Source organism: Zosterops lateralis, assembly GCF_965231275.1.
Source record: "Zosterops lateralis genome assembly, chromosome: 1".
Lineage (NCBI taxonomy): Eukaryota > Metazoa > Chordata > Aves > Passeriformes > Zosteropidae > Zosterops > Zosterops lateralis.
In genome coordinates this window covers 3,541,283-3,557,110 of record NC_139762.1, presented here as the reverse complement: position 1 = coordinate 3,557,110, position 15,828 = coordinate 3,541,283, and the positions used below count along the sequence as shown (strand labels likewise).

The following is a 15,828-nucleotide window of genomic DNA, read 5'->3' as shown; positions in this document are numbered from 1 at the left end:
CACTTGAGAGAGACATTTCACCTGTTCCCCCTCTCCTGCCTGCCCCTGCTTTTGTAGCCATGGTTTCCTTCCCCCATCACAAACAGCTTTTCCATGCAACTGGGTCACCTTTGAAAGTCAGCAGAAGTGGAGTTACTTTGTTTAAAATAAAAACATGTATTTCTATCACCTTAGGAGTTGTTTCTTTCGGCACAGGGACCCCTCTGATCCTCCCACCTCCTTTTATCAGCATCTTCAAAAGAGAAAGGGAGTTATAATTGCTTTCTTTCCCCCCTCACCACAGAAGAAAGGGAGAGGCTGCTGTTCCCCCTCCACTGGCATCCTGAGAAGAAACAGCTTTGAGCAATCATTTATTTACAGAACAAAAATAACATCTGTATTTCAAAGGGCAGAGGAACTCTCTCCTCCCTCCCCAGCCATCAGCTTCTGCTGATTCCCACCCCGTGCCTGCACAGCCCCTGCTCTGCCTCTCTCCCCATTCCAGGCGCTTCTCCCTCTCTCTGAGCATCGTTTTGCTTTGGCCACACAATCCCAGAGTGGTTTGGCTTGGAAGGGATTTTAAAGATCATCCAGGGACACCTTCCACTATCCCAGGTTGCTCCAAGCCCTGTCCAACCCAGCCTTGGGCACTTCCAGGGACCCAGAGGCAGCCACAGCTTCTCTGGGCACTCTCTGCCAGGGTCTCCCCGCCCTCAGAGTGAGGAATTTTTCTAATATTTACTCTAACCCTGCCCTCTGTCAGCTTGAAGCCATTAGATATCCTGTGGAGAAGCAAGGGGGCGGAAAAATGTGAAGAAAATGTGAAGCAGTAGTTCCACAAGCCTGATTTCTTCCAGCTCTTTGATTTTTGGTTTATTTTCTGATTCCTGATTCAGCAGAATCCTCTGAGTCCTGTCACACAGAGCATCTCCCCTACACATGAACCCATCCCATTCCAGTGAGGGGAAAAGTGAATTTTCTGTCACATTAAAGCCCGTCATTGCTTTAAAGCTGGTGAATTGGTGTCTTCAGAGCCATTACCAAAGGTGGCTGAAATTCCCCCCAAAAAATCCACAAGCTCTTAGTAGGGACAGACTAATTAGTAGGTCTGCTTTCATTAAGGCTAAAAATCCACCTGCAAACTGCCACATCCTCACTGCTCCCTGCCAGGCAGCTGGAAAGGCACTTTTGGGATGTGTTACATCTCATTTCACCACTTCAACACGGAAGTTTTGCCTCCAAGAGTCCCTGAAAATACAGAGCAAGCCTGTTAAAGCCACAGAGAGATTCTATCACAGCCCTGCTTGGAGAACTAAATTTCTATACATGTGTTTATAAATATGTTTATATAGTTCAGCTGATGAATTGGCCACAGGGATGACTGAAGGTGCCTGCAAAAATGAAATGATTGATCAACCTTGTTTATCATATAATCAATAAATTCCAAACACTAAATGAAGACAGACATTACAAAAAAAAAAAAAAAAAAAAAAAAAAAAAAAAAGCCATTTATTAGATATCTGTACATATATACATATACATGCAAAATGATTTTATACACATTTACACAGGTTCAATTATTAATACAGTGCAAAAATGTCAAAAAAGGTACCAGCCCACCTTCTACAAACTTAATAGGTCTTTGGGAGAAAAGGGAAATAAAGAAAAAACAACCCAGAGAATTACCAGCTTCATAAAGTGACTAAGCACTGCAAATCTGGAAATTATTGAAGTTTATTCTTTGCTAATTTGCTTGTGCTGAGCTGCTGGGTGAGGAAAAGACTTATCTTGCAAAATGACAGAATGAAGAAGATGCAATTCAAACCACATTAACCAGTTTAAAGTTGAAAAAAAAAAGGGATGGATTCCTCTTTGGGGACTTGATTCAATACAGGAAAATTCCCATGTTATGAGTCAGATTTTGTGTTCTCAAACTGCAAGTCATTCTTTTTTATTAAATCTTAAAGCACTGAGATCAATGTAAACTGTTTTATTCCTCTTGCTGTTCTGCCAGGAGAAAATGTTTACCTGTATAAATACCGTGTGGATATGGGATAAATACCAAATTAAAAATAAAAACAGGTCAAACTCCGTGTGCTCTGCCTCGCCCTGGAATCCCAAAAGTGCACACAGACTAACCCATGTAGATTCCTTAATGTGATTTACACACATTGCAGGAAAATAAAAGGTTGCAAAGGGATTAAGACCAACACCAAAACAGAGCTGTGGCACTGGGGAGAAAACAGCTGAAGATTCAGTCAGAAATCCTCAAAAATCCACAGAGAGAAAAAAAAAAATAAATAGAAGTTTAGGCAAAGGCAGAACTGAACCAACTGATTTGGTTTGATTTTATTGAATCATTTCTAGGAAAATAAATTCACTAAAAGCTGAATTTCACCTTTCTCCACTCTCTGTTAATTGCACAATTATCCAAACACCCCATTCCACCTCTCCTTTGCAGAGCTGTGGCTGCCATCCCCTGGCTCAGGGATGGATCTATCTTAGGACAGAGCAGTTGGATGCTCAGGAAGCATCAGGAATGTGACAGTTTTTCCAGTCAGCTCTGTACAAGGCTGAGGAATGCCCAGCTGTAAATGCTCTGTGAGCCTCAGGCCAGAGCAGGGCTGGCTGCAGCCAAGCCCAGGAGAAACAGGAAAAGCTCTTTTGGACTCTTTAGCCAGAGTGAGGATAAAAAGGCAGGAGCAGGGAGTTGGCTCCTGTCCTAAAGTCCTTTTCGTGAAGTTTTGTCTGTCTGTAGTATAAAGTACTTCATCCTTTCCCTACAGGAATCTAGGGGGTTGATACCCAATTTATGCTCCTGGAAAACACCACCAGCCATCAGATCCATTATCCTGAAACATTTCTTATGTCAGATTTTTGGGGTGGTTTTTTCCCAATTTTTTTTTTACAACTTGTAATCCAAACTCATGGCTGAGTTCCCTGCAGTCCCCAAAAGTATTTTACCAAGGAGAACTGTGACTGAACAGCAGGAAAATTAAGAGCAGTACAAAACCCTCTCACATCTGTGGGGTCATCTTGGCGTCTCAGGGACAGTGGCTGAATTGTGGCTTCATTTCTCCACTTGCACTCTGACAGAAAACTGGGATAATGACAGACAAACCACTTTAATCCACTCCCTTATAACAGAAAACCTTTCCCTTATGGCACACAGCTCGAGCTGTGTCCTTAAATGCCTGGCTAAAATATTCCCCCATCATTCCTGCCAGACTATTCCTCACGGTTTGGAGGTTTTTATCACGTTGCTGTTACAGCAAGTGCAGTGAAAAAGAAATCCCTCCATTTTCCTCCTGGGAAAAGCTCTGGCACTAAGTCTCCTGATGTCCTAGAAACTGTCCAGGTTGTAATGGGCTGCCCATGGATGCTGTTGCTGCAGTCAGCTGCATCCAGAAGTGCTTCCAAGGTACAGCACCACAAATTCCTGGCCTGATCCTCATGTTTGCATCCTGAGATCCCAGGAAAACTCACTGAGATAAAAGAAAGGAATTTTGTCAAGTGTTCCTGCAAAAAAGACAACTCTGCTGCATGTTAATCTCTTTGCAACCAGAGGTAGAGACTATGTGAGAGGAAAAATAAATCTTTGGTGAAAGAAATGGGAATGACCAGAAAGAAAAAAATATATATAAAAGGAAATTTTAGGACCATAATTCCACAACAACACACCTACAGTTCTCTACAGCTCAGTCTGAATCTCTACAACCCCTCAAGGACAGCTGCATCAAACTGCTAAGCATTTTTTTTTTTTAACAGTCAGCCTAAATTATTCCTCTGTGCCCTAAAATGCCCCCGTGCACCTCGATCCATGAGAGAGCAGAACTCTCAGTGCAGCAGAGGTTGGGAATTCCAGCCCTGCAGTCCCCTGCTCCAAAGTGCACACTCAGAAACTCATCACCATTAACCACAGGTGTTTTATAAAACAAAGAGAACCTGCTCTTGCTTTCTATTCCTGGAAATGGCTTTCTGCTCACCAATTACTCATTTAAAAAATAAAAAAGCTGAAGGAGTCAGTGGCCTGTCATAAATAGGCTTGGAAGATTTATTATCCATACAGGCCAAGCAAACATGGAATTGCCCTTATCCTAAAAGTGACCTTAGCCAAGGAAACAAAGGCCAAATGAGCTCACAGATCACTTACACCCACTTGGATTATTTTCTGCTGCCCCAAGCATATTTGCAATTAACCCATGAGCACACACTTAGCTGCAATGTGCTGTTCAGCCAAGGAGATATTTATAGGCTTTATGGTTTATAAAAGAGCCACAGCTTCTTCCTGTCCTTCCAAAGCTAGAAAAATGACCCTGAATCTCACCCTCAGCATTTTTCCTGCTGATCTAATTACAGCAAACAATCCTTTTACTCCCACTGACCAAGAATCTTCACAAATTCTAGAGACAAAAATGTCACCCACTGCTTTACCTTCGTTTTACCACACAATTTGAGTATTTGCAGCAGCAGGGTAAGACTGACCTGCCAAACTGTCCCAGAGCCAGTGAGACAAATGGCAAAATGCTGTCTGGATGGTGGCAGGCAAGGAGGAAGAGCCTGCTGATGGTGAGAACTTCCATGTGTTGGTGACACCTGACAGGCTCTACCATGTGAAATACAGCTGCACCCCTCGCTGTGGGCTGGACATAACTCCAGGATTCTGCTTATCCCAAGTTGCTTGGAACTGTTCTCCTTGCCATGGATGGTTAAAAAACACTCTGAGCTATTTTTGGCCAGGTGAATACAAAAAAAACCCAAAGAGTTGTAAGAACAGAGTAGCAAACCCCAAGTTTTGGTTGGTTTTTTTCATACGCCATAGTCAGGCTGCTTCTCCAGGAGCTGCCTTGCCAGGATCTGGTAAGAGGAAAGAGAAGCCACTCCTATGTGGAAGGAGATTTGCCAGAGGTTCCTTAATCCATACAGGTAGATGTTGCATGAACAGACACAGAGAAGGAGCACAAATGTCTTCACCTTCCTGGCTGAGCTGTAGAAGAGGTACAGGTAACACTGCAAAAGGAGCAGAAGGGGAAAGTGAGCACTGAACTCTGCACAAAACCAGAGATCCAGCTGGGAATTACTGCCTGGGACAGCTGGAACCCATCTACTGAGCATGTGAAGAGCAAAACCCTCAAGAGGAAAAAATGAAAAGCTCCCAGAGCTGACAGAGGAGTCACTTTTTCCCCTCAGGCAGTGACAGATCAGCCTTTCCCACCTCAGGTCAGAGTTTCCAACTGTGCTGATGCCACGGGCAGAGGTCAGCACTGCAGGCTGTGCACAGGCACTTTGGGAAGAAGCTGCTATAAATCAAAAGGAGAAGAGAGAAATCTTTATTCAGCTTCCCTGGCTTCAGGTACTAACAGGGAAAGCAGCAGCACAGAGCCTTTCCTTGTGAAAAAACAACTTGCACCAAGTATTTAGATCTAAATTAATTTCGTAATCTAAATTCATCTATTTGATCTAAATTAATCTATTAGATCAAAATTAATCTTTTCACCTCAAAGCTCTGCCGTGAGCAAAGGTGTAAGAAGGCTGAAAGGCACTGAATTTTATCCTAATTCAATAAATAGTCCCATAAATACTTCAAAGTCTGCAGATAGTGGTCCCCAAACCCTGATCCAAGTGCAACAAAGCCAATGAATACACTGTAGGCATCAGTTATCTCTAGAAACAAAACTGCAGCACCCTTCTCCAATGCCAGGCTAAAAGTTGAAGATTTTTGCAGCATATACCACCCTCAAGTTAAAGCTTGTGGAATTTTTTTAGGAATTCAAGGAGCCTTTAATGAAAAACTTATTTGGAACATCTTGTATTTTCCTCATTCAAACTCTTCTGTGTAAGGTCAGAGAAAATAACCCCATCATGGGAAAAAAAATCTAAGGAACCACCAGGATTGAACATAATTTTTCATGTAAATTACACCATTTTCAATGATGTTGCTGTGCAATATTTGCTCAGCCTTCAAGGTGGTCGTGCTCCAAAACCCCTTCACTGAGTCTGACAGTGACAGGATGATGTGGTGTCCCTCCCTTTGGGAAGAAACTATTTTTGGGATGGCATTTATCCATCACACTCAGCCCCCTCTGACTTGTCAAAACATGAGAGCACTGAAAAATCCTGCAAACGCAATTTTCCAAGGGTCAAAATGTGCCCTGAACTGCTTTTGTGCCACTCTGCTAGAATAAATCAGTGGAATCACCTAGGTAGGATAATAAAAACCTCTGCTTAGCTGAAAATGGCTTTGTCTTGCGAATTGTAACAGCAAAACAATCAGCAAAACAAAATTATTTGCATTTAACATACCTGAAAAACACAGGCTAGAAAAGGTAGAAAAAAAGCTATCACATTTCCAATTCCTTCATGGTCCTCCTGTTGGGATTAAAAGAAGTGACAACGACGTCAGGCACAGCTTTTAGCAAGTGCTGCTTGATATCTGAGAACATTTATAAATATAGTCAAGAACCTCTTATCCCAGTTTATGTTGATTGACTGTACCAGTATTAAACACCAAGATCAATATCATTGGGTAAGACACCAAGAACTGAGGCTTATGTGACAGTTCCTGCTAAATAAAACTGTCAGGATATAATCAGGACACTTTTTTTTCACCTTTTTTTAAAGTTGTTTATAGTCTCATGTTTATTTAAAAAAATACCAAAAAGGGTCTAAAATAAAATACAAGAATGGAGAAAAAAAAAATCCAGGCAGCCTGGTAAGAATAAAATATTTCTTAAAAATTAAAACTCCTCTAGAACAGAATCAAATGCAGAATATTGTGATGTACAGCAAAACACACAAGGTGCAGCAGGTGAGTAACCAACTGTACATTCCCTGGAGAAATAAAACATTTCTTGTGGAAAGATGTGTGCTCAGCCAAGGGGGCAGAACAGCCACCCTTGAACTGGTCACCCAAAAACTCTCTGCCTTTCACTCATGCTCAGGTTACCTGAAAGGAATATTCAGCCAGGTGAACTCCTCGGATGAGGTTCAGAGCTCCACACATGATGTTCAGAACAAGTGACAGAATCCCCAGGGGGGTCACAGGCTGCATCCTGTAGGTAGGGGCTTCAAATGAAATGAAAACCAGATATTAGTGAAAGTTTGCATTATTCCTTTCAATCTTTTAATAGAAAACCCTGTGTGAGTTTTAAACACTTTCAAAACCTTTCATGCTTGCTCCAGGGAAGAGTGATTATGAACAGAAACTCCTTTTGTTGTTGTTGTATTGCAGTATTCAGCTCTTCACACATCCAGAAATCATCAAGAGCTCTGGAGTATTTTTAAATAGGTCAACAACAGACTTTTTCTTGACCTATTTGGCATCAACGTCTCCTACTATGGTGCACAGAGATAATTTTTTTGTTTATTCCAGCAGATGAGGATGCTCAGCACTCCTCACAGGTCAGCAGAAAAGCCAGAGGCTTTCACCACCCAAAGGTCTGGGGCAGGGCTTGGATTTCAGCCACGCATCACAGCAGGGCAGCAATTCATCTCCTCCTTAAGCAGTAATTAAGTGTTTCTACCCATGGCAGTTTGAGGGCTCAGGCTGCCCACATTTCACAGGGAGTGAATTATCTGCCTCCCTTCCTCACCTTCTCTGCTACTACTTAACACCCACACTGCTGAACAGCAATTCTGCAGGATAATCTCATTGATACACCCCTAATTAAGGTCAAAGTAATTATCATAAATGTGTGTTTAGCTTTGGAATGTGCTGCCTTTAATCCAGGCTTGTCCAAGAGCCCACCTCCAGTTTTCCCTCACTTGTTCAACAACAGATCCCACAGCTTGATCCTCACCCACATTTCATCCCTGCCCTTGGATCAACACAAGTAGGACACTGTCAGTTCAATGAAAAATGGTAATTTGCAGCTCAGATACCAAATCCAGATCTTCTCCTGCACCAATGTCCCCAAGACACAGGAGAGAATGAAGGAATGAGCCCTCAAATAAACCATCCAGGCCTCAGGATCTTCTCCCTGTGTCCAGGTGTATCCAGATCCTGTTACAGACAAACTGCATCTCTGAGTTCCTTTTGAGTGACAGATGAACCACCACAACAGCCAGCACATGGTTTCAGAGAGGAAAACACTCCTGACTTCTCCTTCATGCCACATATTGATAGATGGATGTAAAAAACTCTGGTGCCAAATTAATCTAGGGATGTAAAGCACCTTTCATCCGTGTCTCTGTAATTAATTTGTCTGGCATGCACTCACACATCCACAATTTCAGCTCCAAAGCAACTACAAAAGGATCTGGATCAACTCAATTTGATGTGTGTCACTTTAGGGAGCATTACTGCAGATTACAGACAGAATGGTGTGACGAACTCTGTCACTCAAAGGCAATTTGGCTTTTCTTTTGTCACACAATGACATTTAAAAAGAACTTGTAGCAGCATCTTTATTCCTTCACTGACCCCAGAATTCAGTTTCCTTCTATTTTTTTTCCTGCTATTCCTACTTCCTACTTTTGATTAATTAAATAATGTTGCAGCTATATATATGTGTAACTCTCCCACAGATATTTCCTAATAAAGGCTGTTTCTCTTCCTCAAATTCTAAGGTTTACTTCAGAGGCATCAAATGTCTCCTCAAATTATAATTATCAAGCACAAGTGTCATTCATTGAGCAGGAGCCTGCAAACTACACGTGCCAAGAGTTCCCAGTCTCTAGAGAGGAACAATGTAGGTCTCAATATACTGCTTCTGCAGTATGAAATATTATGTAAAAGTTACTTTTTTTTTTTTTTTTTTTTAGTCCAGGAGGATAAAAAGAATTGTTGTCACAGATGCAGGGAAGATTAAAACATCCAGTTGCTCAGGGTTCAGATTCTGTGAAAACTGGCCTTGAAATGGTCTGCTGCAGAGATTTATTTCTGCTGTTAAATTCTGAGGTTTAACTCACAAGCTGAAATTGCACAGAGAAGTGAGATGGGTCCTGCTAAGGGAAAATTATTTCACTTCCCTGGGTGAAGTCAGTCATATTTTTATAAACAGAATTTCATACTGGAATGGCCTATTACATTAAAAAAGGGAAAAGTACAAACACTCAGTCCAAGACAGCACAACTCTGCACAAGCATAAATAAACACTAATTAGGCTTCACATTGATTTGACTCTTCAAGCAGAGAAGTTGTGCACTTCAGAGCACAAGATCCACATAGAAACCTTTCTGGGAGTGTGGGTGATGCACCAGCAGGTTTGAACATGTACAGAACAACTGCAAACACCCTCACACAGTGAAGAAATTGAAACCTCTGCCCATAAAAGATTTTCTGGCAGAGGCCTGTGGCCATTTCATTGGAGGGAGACACAAGAGTGTGCAGCAGCTTGGATCTGGCTCCTGCAGGCCCAGCACAAGGTTGGACATTGAGTCACTCAAAGCTCTGCAAGAAAGAGCACCAGGAGTGAGAAACGAAATCACACTCCAAGAGCCTAAACTAAAATAAAAGCACACAAAAGGCAGAGGGAGAGACAGCTTCAAAAACAGCCCCTTGAAAAGGCCTCTGAAGGACTCCCTGCGTGCCTGTGGAAGATGAAGAACACTCATCAAGGAGAGCTGCAGGATTCACAAATTGTTCTGCTGCTTCCCAGAGCCAGCTGTGATGTGCAAACTCTCCCCTGGCCATGAAAAGCTCCTCAGAGCCCCCCCTGTGCCCTGCAGACAGCCCCAGTGTCCCCTGGAGCTGTGCCCACCCTGCCAGGAGTGAGGCTCTGAGCAGCAGCCAGGGCTGTGTGGGTGTGGATCAAGGGTACAAGGGAAGGGATTTTGTAGCAAAGAGCTGGGCTGGGTTTAGTGAACACAGGGAAGAACAAACAGCAGAAAGAATGGAAGTAAGAAAAGAAAAATCTCTTGTTCTCATGAATACTAACGAGGACAAAGCTGCCTTGACTTTTCTGGCCCCTTTTCACACCAAATTGAAGAGCCAGAGGATGAGCTCAGCCAGCTCCAAAGAGGCCAGGAGCAGTTCCAGCCATGTGAGGAGAGGGATGTTTGGCTCATCCCTGGATCCATCAATCTGCACCAGGGAGTGCAGTCACAACTCAATCCTGCTCTCCTGCAGCCACAGCATTTCAAACAGCCTCTTGTAGAGCAGAGCCATCGTATAAATAACATTAATATGGAACAAACACTGTGCACACAGCTAAACTTAGAGCAGCAAAGTGGGATTCAGCTGGGAGGGAATGATGGGAGGAGAGAGAGACACAAGCCAGGAAAGCTGACTCCAGTGGAGGCAAACAGATGATCATAAACATGATCCTTAAAATAAAGGCAGAACAATCTGTGAGAGTATTTGGGTTAGACCAGAGAGAACAGCCAGAAATAAAAAGCCAGATGGAAAGTAAAGGAAAGCAATTAGGGATAAGAGGGAAGTGAAAATATATTTCTGATCTGTGGACACAGACTGGATCACAAATATTTACTGGCACTGAAGCTGTTTGAAATTTAAAGAAAAAGTGCAAAGAATTTCTAAGCCCTGTCATAACATGAAGAGATTTAACCTTCAAGCACAGTTCTGAGGAGCACTCACAAATCTGACTGGCAATAAAGTGGTTTCCATTCTATTTTTAATTCCTCCTGGCCAGTGCCCTTCCATACTCTAATTTAAAATACCTATGTCAAATCAGATTCCAGCTCATCTATCACAAACAGTAAGATTGAGCAACTGGAACTTAATTTTATTAGTGTTTCATAAGCCAAGAACAACAACAACAACAAAAAAAAAGGAAATACAAGCTCCTGGCACTTCAGCTGCATTTAAACCACTGTGCTAATAGGATTAAAACAGAGAATGGTTTAGTGGTGGACTTGGCAGGGTTTGGTTTCTGGTTGGACTCAATGATCTGAAAGGTTTTCTCCAACCTAAATAATTTTATGATTTCTTTGTGGAGGAGGTAGGCAAGTCCTTGAATGTGCAACTGAAACACCAGTAAGAGGTACATCATTATTATAAATAGAGGTTGGTACTTCAAAAGCGGGTAAAATGTCAGGTTTTGTTATAAAAAAGGCCCCTGTCAAGCCTCTGTGTTATTTATAAAGACACACAAAGCCTCTTTCAGAATTTTAATCAAATGGATTAAATTTAAAAAGAAAATAAGGTATAAGGAAAAAGCAAAGAGGGGAGAATGACTCAAGCCAGACAATGTGAGAATAAGAGTTTTAACCCTCAGTTTGTATTTTTCTCATCTTCTTTTCCCTCATGGCTGAAGAAACTCATTCACACTGTAATTACAAACCTCTCATTATGATTTGCAACAAGCAATGAATCAGTGGAGCTTCTTTAGAAATCTGAACAAGCGAGGATTTCGAGAAAAGAGAATCCCACACGGAAAACACCAACCCCAGCCTACATTTTCCATACAGAGAGGAAGACGCAAGGCTGGAAAAACACCCCACAGCAGCCTCCAAAGCTCTGCTGCAAATACCTGCTGCAATGTAAAGCCCATATGTTGTTTACTACGATGGGAAAACCCTTTTCATGGCTTCACACACATGAAGTAAACAAACATTTCTCAGGACACGAGGAACCCCCAGGTGTTTTTCCTGCCAGGTGCAGGGTGAGGATGAGGAGCTCTCCTGTCACCTGGTGGAGAAGTAACTTACCAACCTCCACATGGCCTGCAGCGTGCCCTCCATTGCTCAGCCCATTGAGCAGCTCTGTGGCCTCCAGCTGCAGCTGCACTGGGGGCTGCAGCCTCAGCTCCTCCTCCACCCTCTCCCAGCTGCCCTTGGCCCGGGAGCCGCGGCTGCTGTTGAAATGGTGCTTCACCTTCTGGATGGTGTTATCTGAAACAACAGGAAAAGCTGCTCAAATCACTGCTTAATTAACCCTTAGTGTCATTAAAAGCTTAATTATGGTGATGTTTTATCCTATCATGGAGCTCTCTATGGTTGTTTTCAGTTCTTTGTTTCATCTCTTACTGAGTTCAGGGATTAAAATTCCACTGCTGGTTAGAGAATAAAAATATTTCTTTTAGGTATTTTATAGTACAGAATGGTTTGGGAGGGAAGGCACCTTAAGGATTATCCAGGGCAGGGACACCTTCCACTATCCCAGGTTGTTCCAAGCCCTGTCCAACCTGGCCTTGGACACTTCCAGGGATCCAGGGGCAGCCACAGCTTCTCTGGGCACCTTGTGCCTTCCCCACCCTCACAAGAAAGAATTTCTTCTAATATCTGCTCTAAATAATAATAAAAATTATCAGGAACTACCAAACAAAATATAAAAATCTTGAGCATCCACTGCGTCTTAGATCTAAACACAGGAAAGAAGATGATTAAATTAATAAATAAATATAAAATTATATATAAATAAATTAATAACCACACAGCAGTATTAGGCACTCAGGAACTTAATAAAGTATATTAGTAAAAAAATTATTTTAGAAACGTGCTTTTTCTTTAAAAAAATAAGCTTTATGCAATTAAAAGAAGCTAGAAGTTCCCCTACTCCTACTCAAGTTAAAAAAAAAAAAAGAAAAGGTGCAATGTGGATCTCAATATGCAATTAGATCCTGGCTATAATTTGCCCTGCAGGGAATCGACTCAAAATCCAAGATGGTTCCAAAAGAAACTTTCCTGATGGATTTTTCCAGTTTTTAAGCCTGAGTTGAACACTGTTACATGAAATCTGGACAGAAATGTACAAACACACTGCAGGATATTTTACTTTTCCAGAAAATTTTCTCACTGCAAGGAAATTGTGTCTTTCAAAGGTGTAAGGTTCAGTAGAGAAGTTGCTATTTGGCAAGAAAACAAATGACTTCAGGTTAAAAAAGAACCACTGGGCACAGTTCTGAAATATTCTGACTCCAAGTCATGCCAGAAATAAAGCTGCCCATAATAATCTATTCTGTCTCCTTTTTTTCCTGTACTCATCTGTCTCCACTCATCAGATTTTTTTAATTAAGTCAGAAAGTGTCTGAGATATCAATTTCTTTTTTCTTCTCTGCTTGTTCATCAATCACCACAACATTTTGTTCATAATAGATGAACTCTCAGGAACTCCAAACCAGACACTTCAACAGTTTAGGGCTTTAATATCTCCCTCCTCCTCCACATGCAGACAAAGGCACACCCTGAGTCACTTTTATCATCACCCTTTGGCCAGGAGATGTTGTTTAACACCATCAATTTGGCAGAGAGAGGATTTTCACTATTAGAGAACAAAGCTACAAACCAAATTCAATAAAAGCATATGGTCTGGAAGCTGAGTTGATGCTCCTGGTGTTGTAGGAAGCAGCAAATTCCCACCGAAGCTCTTCCAGGAAGCAGAAGGCCATGATGGTTGAGTAGCTGCTGGAACAGATTGCCATGCAGGCAATATCCCCAGAGGAAAGGAAACTGAAATAGAAAATAAATAAAAAATTTTAAAAATCACATCAACATAACCAGGTGGAAGTCCTGCTGAACGTGAGGATGAAGCTGTGCTTTTCTGTCAGGACAAAATGTACAGACTGAGCTGAGACAGCAGACTGCAAAAAAAGAAAAAAAAAAAGGGATTTTTGTTGTTGTCAAAGTCCTGCAATCCCTGTAGATCTATTTTTTCTTACACAATTATTTATTCTTAACTCATCCAGGATGCCTGAGCACAGTGAAGAGCATAACACAGACTTTATTAAATTGGTACATCAGTACAAATCGAGGACATTTCTTTTCCCAGGCTGGCTTTAAATCACATTAATAAAAACCAAGGTGGCCAGAAAACCAATTTTAAAGGAGAATACAGAAAAAAAAGCAAGAGCAAGGAAGTTTGTGCCCAGGAAGCAGATGGATTCCTTGCTTCTCTTGAATATGGCAATATCTTATTAACAGCAAGAAATATTTGCTAATTTGCACAACTCGAGATTTTTGAACACTTCCTGCTACATCACAATAAAAATTCTATTCTAAAAGGGGCTCCTCAAACACTGAATCCATATTTATGTAAAAGCTTCCACTTGCAGATGGTCCAGGAAATTTCTCAGGGATATCTTCCATTTGTCAGCAGGAAATCAGTTCAACACCCCAAGTTTTGAAAATTGAACAGTTTGTCTCCTTCCTACCGTTCCTATATTTCATCCCAACTTCATTTCACACTCCTGGTTTCTATTTCACCACATTTTTATTTATTTGCTGCTCTGTGGACTTGGGATTTGCAGTTTGGCTTGGCTCTGCCAGCCCAGTGCCACTGGAGAGCTTCCTCAAATTCCTGCTGCTCCCAGCTCCCAGCTGGGATCAACACCATGCCTGCCTAAAACCACCTTACCAAGTTGCCCATAATTTATGGCCTTTTTGCCACGGATCTGCTTGCACTGCCCTCATTCCACAGCCAGGGCTGAGCTGCTGCACAGGTCACAGCAGTTTAAAAGCAGCAGGACTTGTTGGCATCAAAGTGCTTTGAGTGAAAAGGAATTGAGATGAAAATCTCTGTTTTTCCAACTGTTTCAGTGTAAATTTGTGTATTTTTTAATTTCTCCCAAAAAGGGATGCTTAATTTCAACTTAGGGTCACTTAAAGTTTTCTTCCATTTGCTCACCAGAAATGCAGTCACAAGCTAAAATTCACTTCTTAAATGAGTTTAAACAAATTTCTTCATTTCCTTCTCTCTAATTTCTTTAATAATTTTTTTCTCCTCAACTAAATCATTCCAAGGCACTTGGATGCCTTTTTTAAAGAGATTTGTAGAAATCCATGAGACTCCAATTGCTAAGAGTAACAAGCCCTGCCCATTGGGCAGGAGGCTTTTTGCTACACAAAATGAAAATTGAAATGAGCCAAATATATATAAATTAAATAAATATTATATATATATATATATTTATAATAAGTATATATATATAATTAATAATCCATACAATACATAAACATATAACTAAATATATATAAAGATGTATGTGTATATAAACATACATGTATATATACATGCATGTGTATATAAATATATATCTAAATATGTATAAATATATAACTAAATATGTACAAATATATAACTAAATATGTACAAATATCGTGTGTATATAAACATGTAACTAAATATTGTGTATGTGTATGTAAATATTTATATGTATGAATGTAGATATATAAATGCAAGTGTAAAATGAAATTTGTTGAAATATAATACAGTATAAAATAAATAGCAGTTATGTACATATATTTCTATAAATTAACATGCAAAAAACAATATATGAATATATTTAGAATTATATAGAAATATGTAATTAAGCACATGCTCACTACACTGAGCAGGAGCTGAGGAATAACTCTTCAAAATCATTGGAGTTCAGACCCAAAAGAAGCACTGTGGGATGTCAGGCTGGAATTAGGCACTGCAGACCACACCCATAATATCATTTCAATCAAATACTAATCCCCAAGAGCATTATTTCAAGAATTAAAGGCAAAAACCAGCCCAGCAAAGCAGAGCAGGCACTCACTGGATGCTCAGGTTACGTCCTTTGGCCGTGCCCCGGCTGGGATACCGCGCCAGGATCGAGGACAACGCCTTCAGTCTCTTCCTGCACTCCAGAAAGTCCTGGTTGAGATGGAAATCCGTGGAGGCTGAGAGGGGAAGCCCATCCCTGACCCTCACCACGCAGGCAAAGAAGATCATGGACATTCTCCACGGGAGTATTCATGAGGACAACCTGGAAAAGAAAGATTTAAGTCAGTTAATTCCAAAATTCCAGGCAGGAACATGTCAGGATGAGTCAATTCACCACTGGAACTGAGCAGCACCTCTGGTGACAGCCCTGCCATTGCAAGGCCACCAAACTGCTCTCAAAGCTCATGGCTCTGCCCAATTCTTGCCTCTCAGATTAAAAGGTGAGGCAAGGGAGTTGATAGGGGAATTATCTACCTGAA

The 15,828-nt window shown here is 41.3% G+C and overlaps 1 protein-coding gene across 3 annotated transcripts in view; it reads right to left on the bottom strand.

The window, feature by feature from the left end:
• Positions 1-1,204: 1,204 nt before the first annotated feature.
• Positions 1,205-15,828, bottom strand: part of SEC22C (SEC22 homolog C, vesicle trafficking protein) — a 120,084-nt gene continuing 105,460 nt past the window's right edge. For 2 of the 3 annotated variants that reach the window (XM_083869420.1, XM_083869419.1), the window contains exons 3-8: positions 15,402-15,611; positions 13,166-13,329; positions 11,590-11,772; positions 6,926-7,044; positions 6,283-6,348; positions 1,206-4,989 (exon numbers count right to left, since the gene is read on the bottom strand). In XM_083869420.1, coding sequence (XP_083725546.1) covers positions 4,789-4,989; positions 6,283-6,348; positions 6,926-7,044; positions 11,590-11,772; positions 13,166-13,329; positions 15,402-15,583 — 915 coding nt within the window. In that variant the 5' untranslated portion in view covers positions 15,584-15,611 and the 3' untranslated portion in view covers positions 1,206-4,788. Of the gene's footprint in view, positions 4,990-6,282; positions 6,349-6,925; positions 7,045-11,589; positions 11,773-13,165; positions 13,330-15,401; positions 15,612-15,828 lie in introns of all 3 variants that reach the window. The other variant, XM_083869421.1, reaches the window with a different exon arrangement.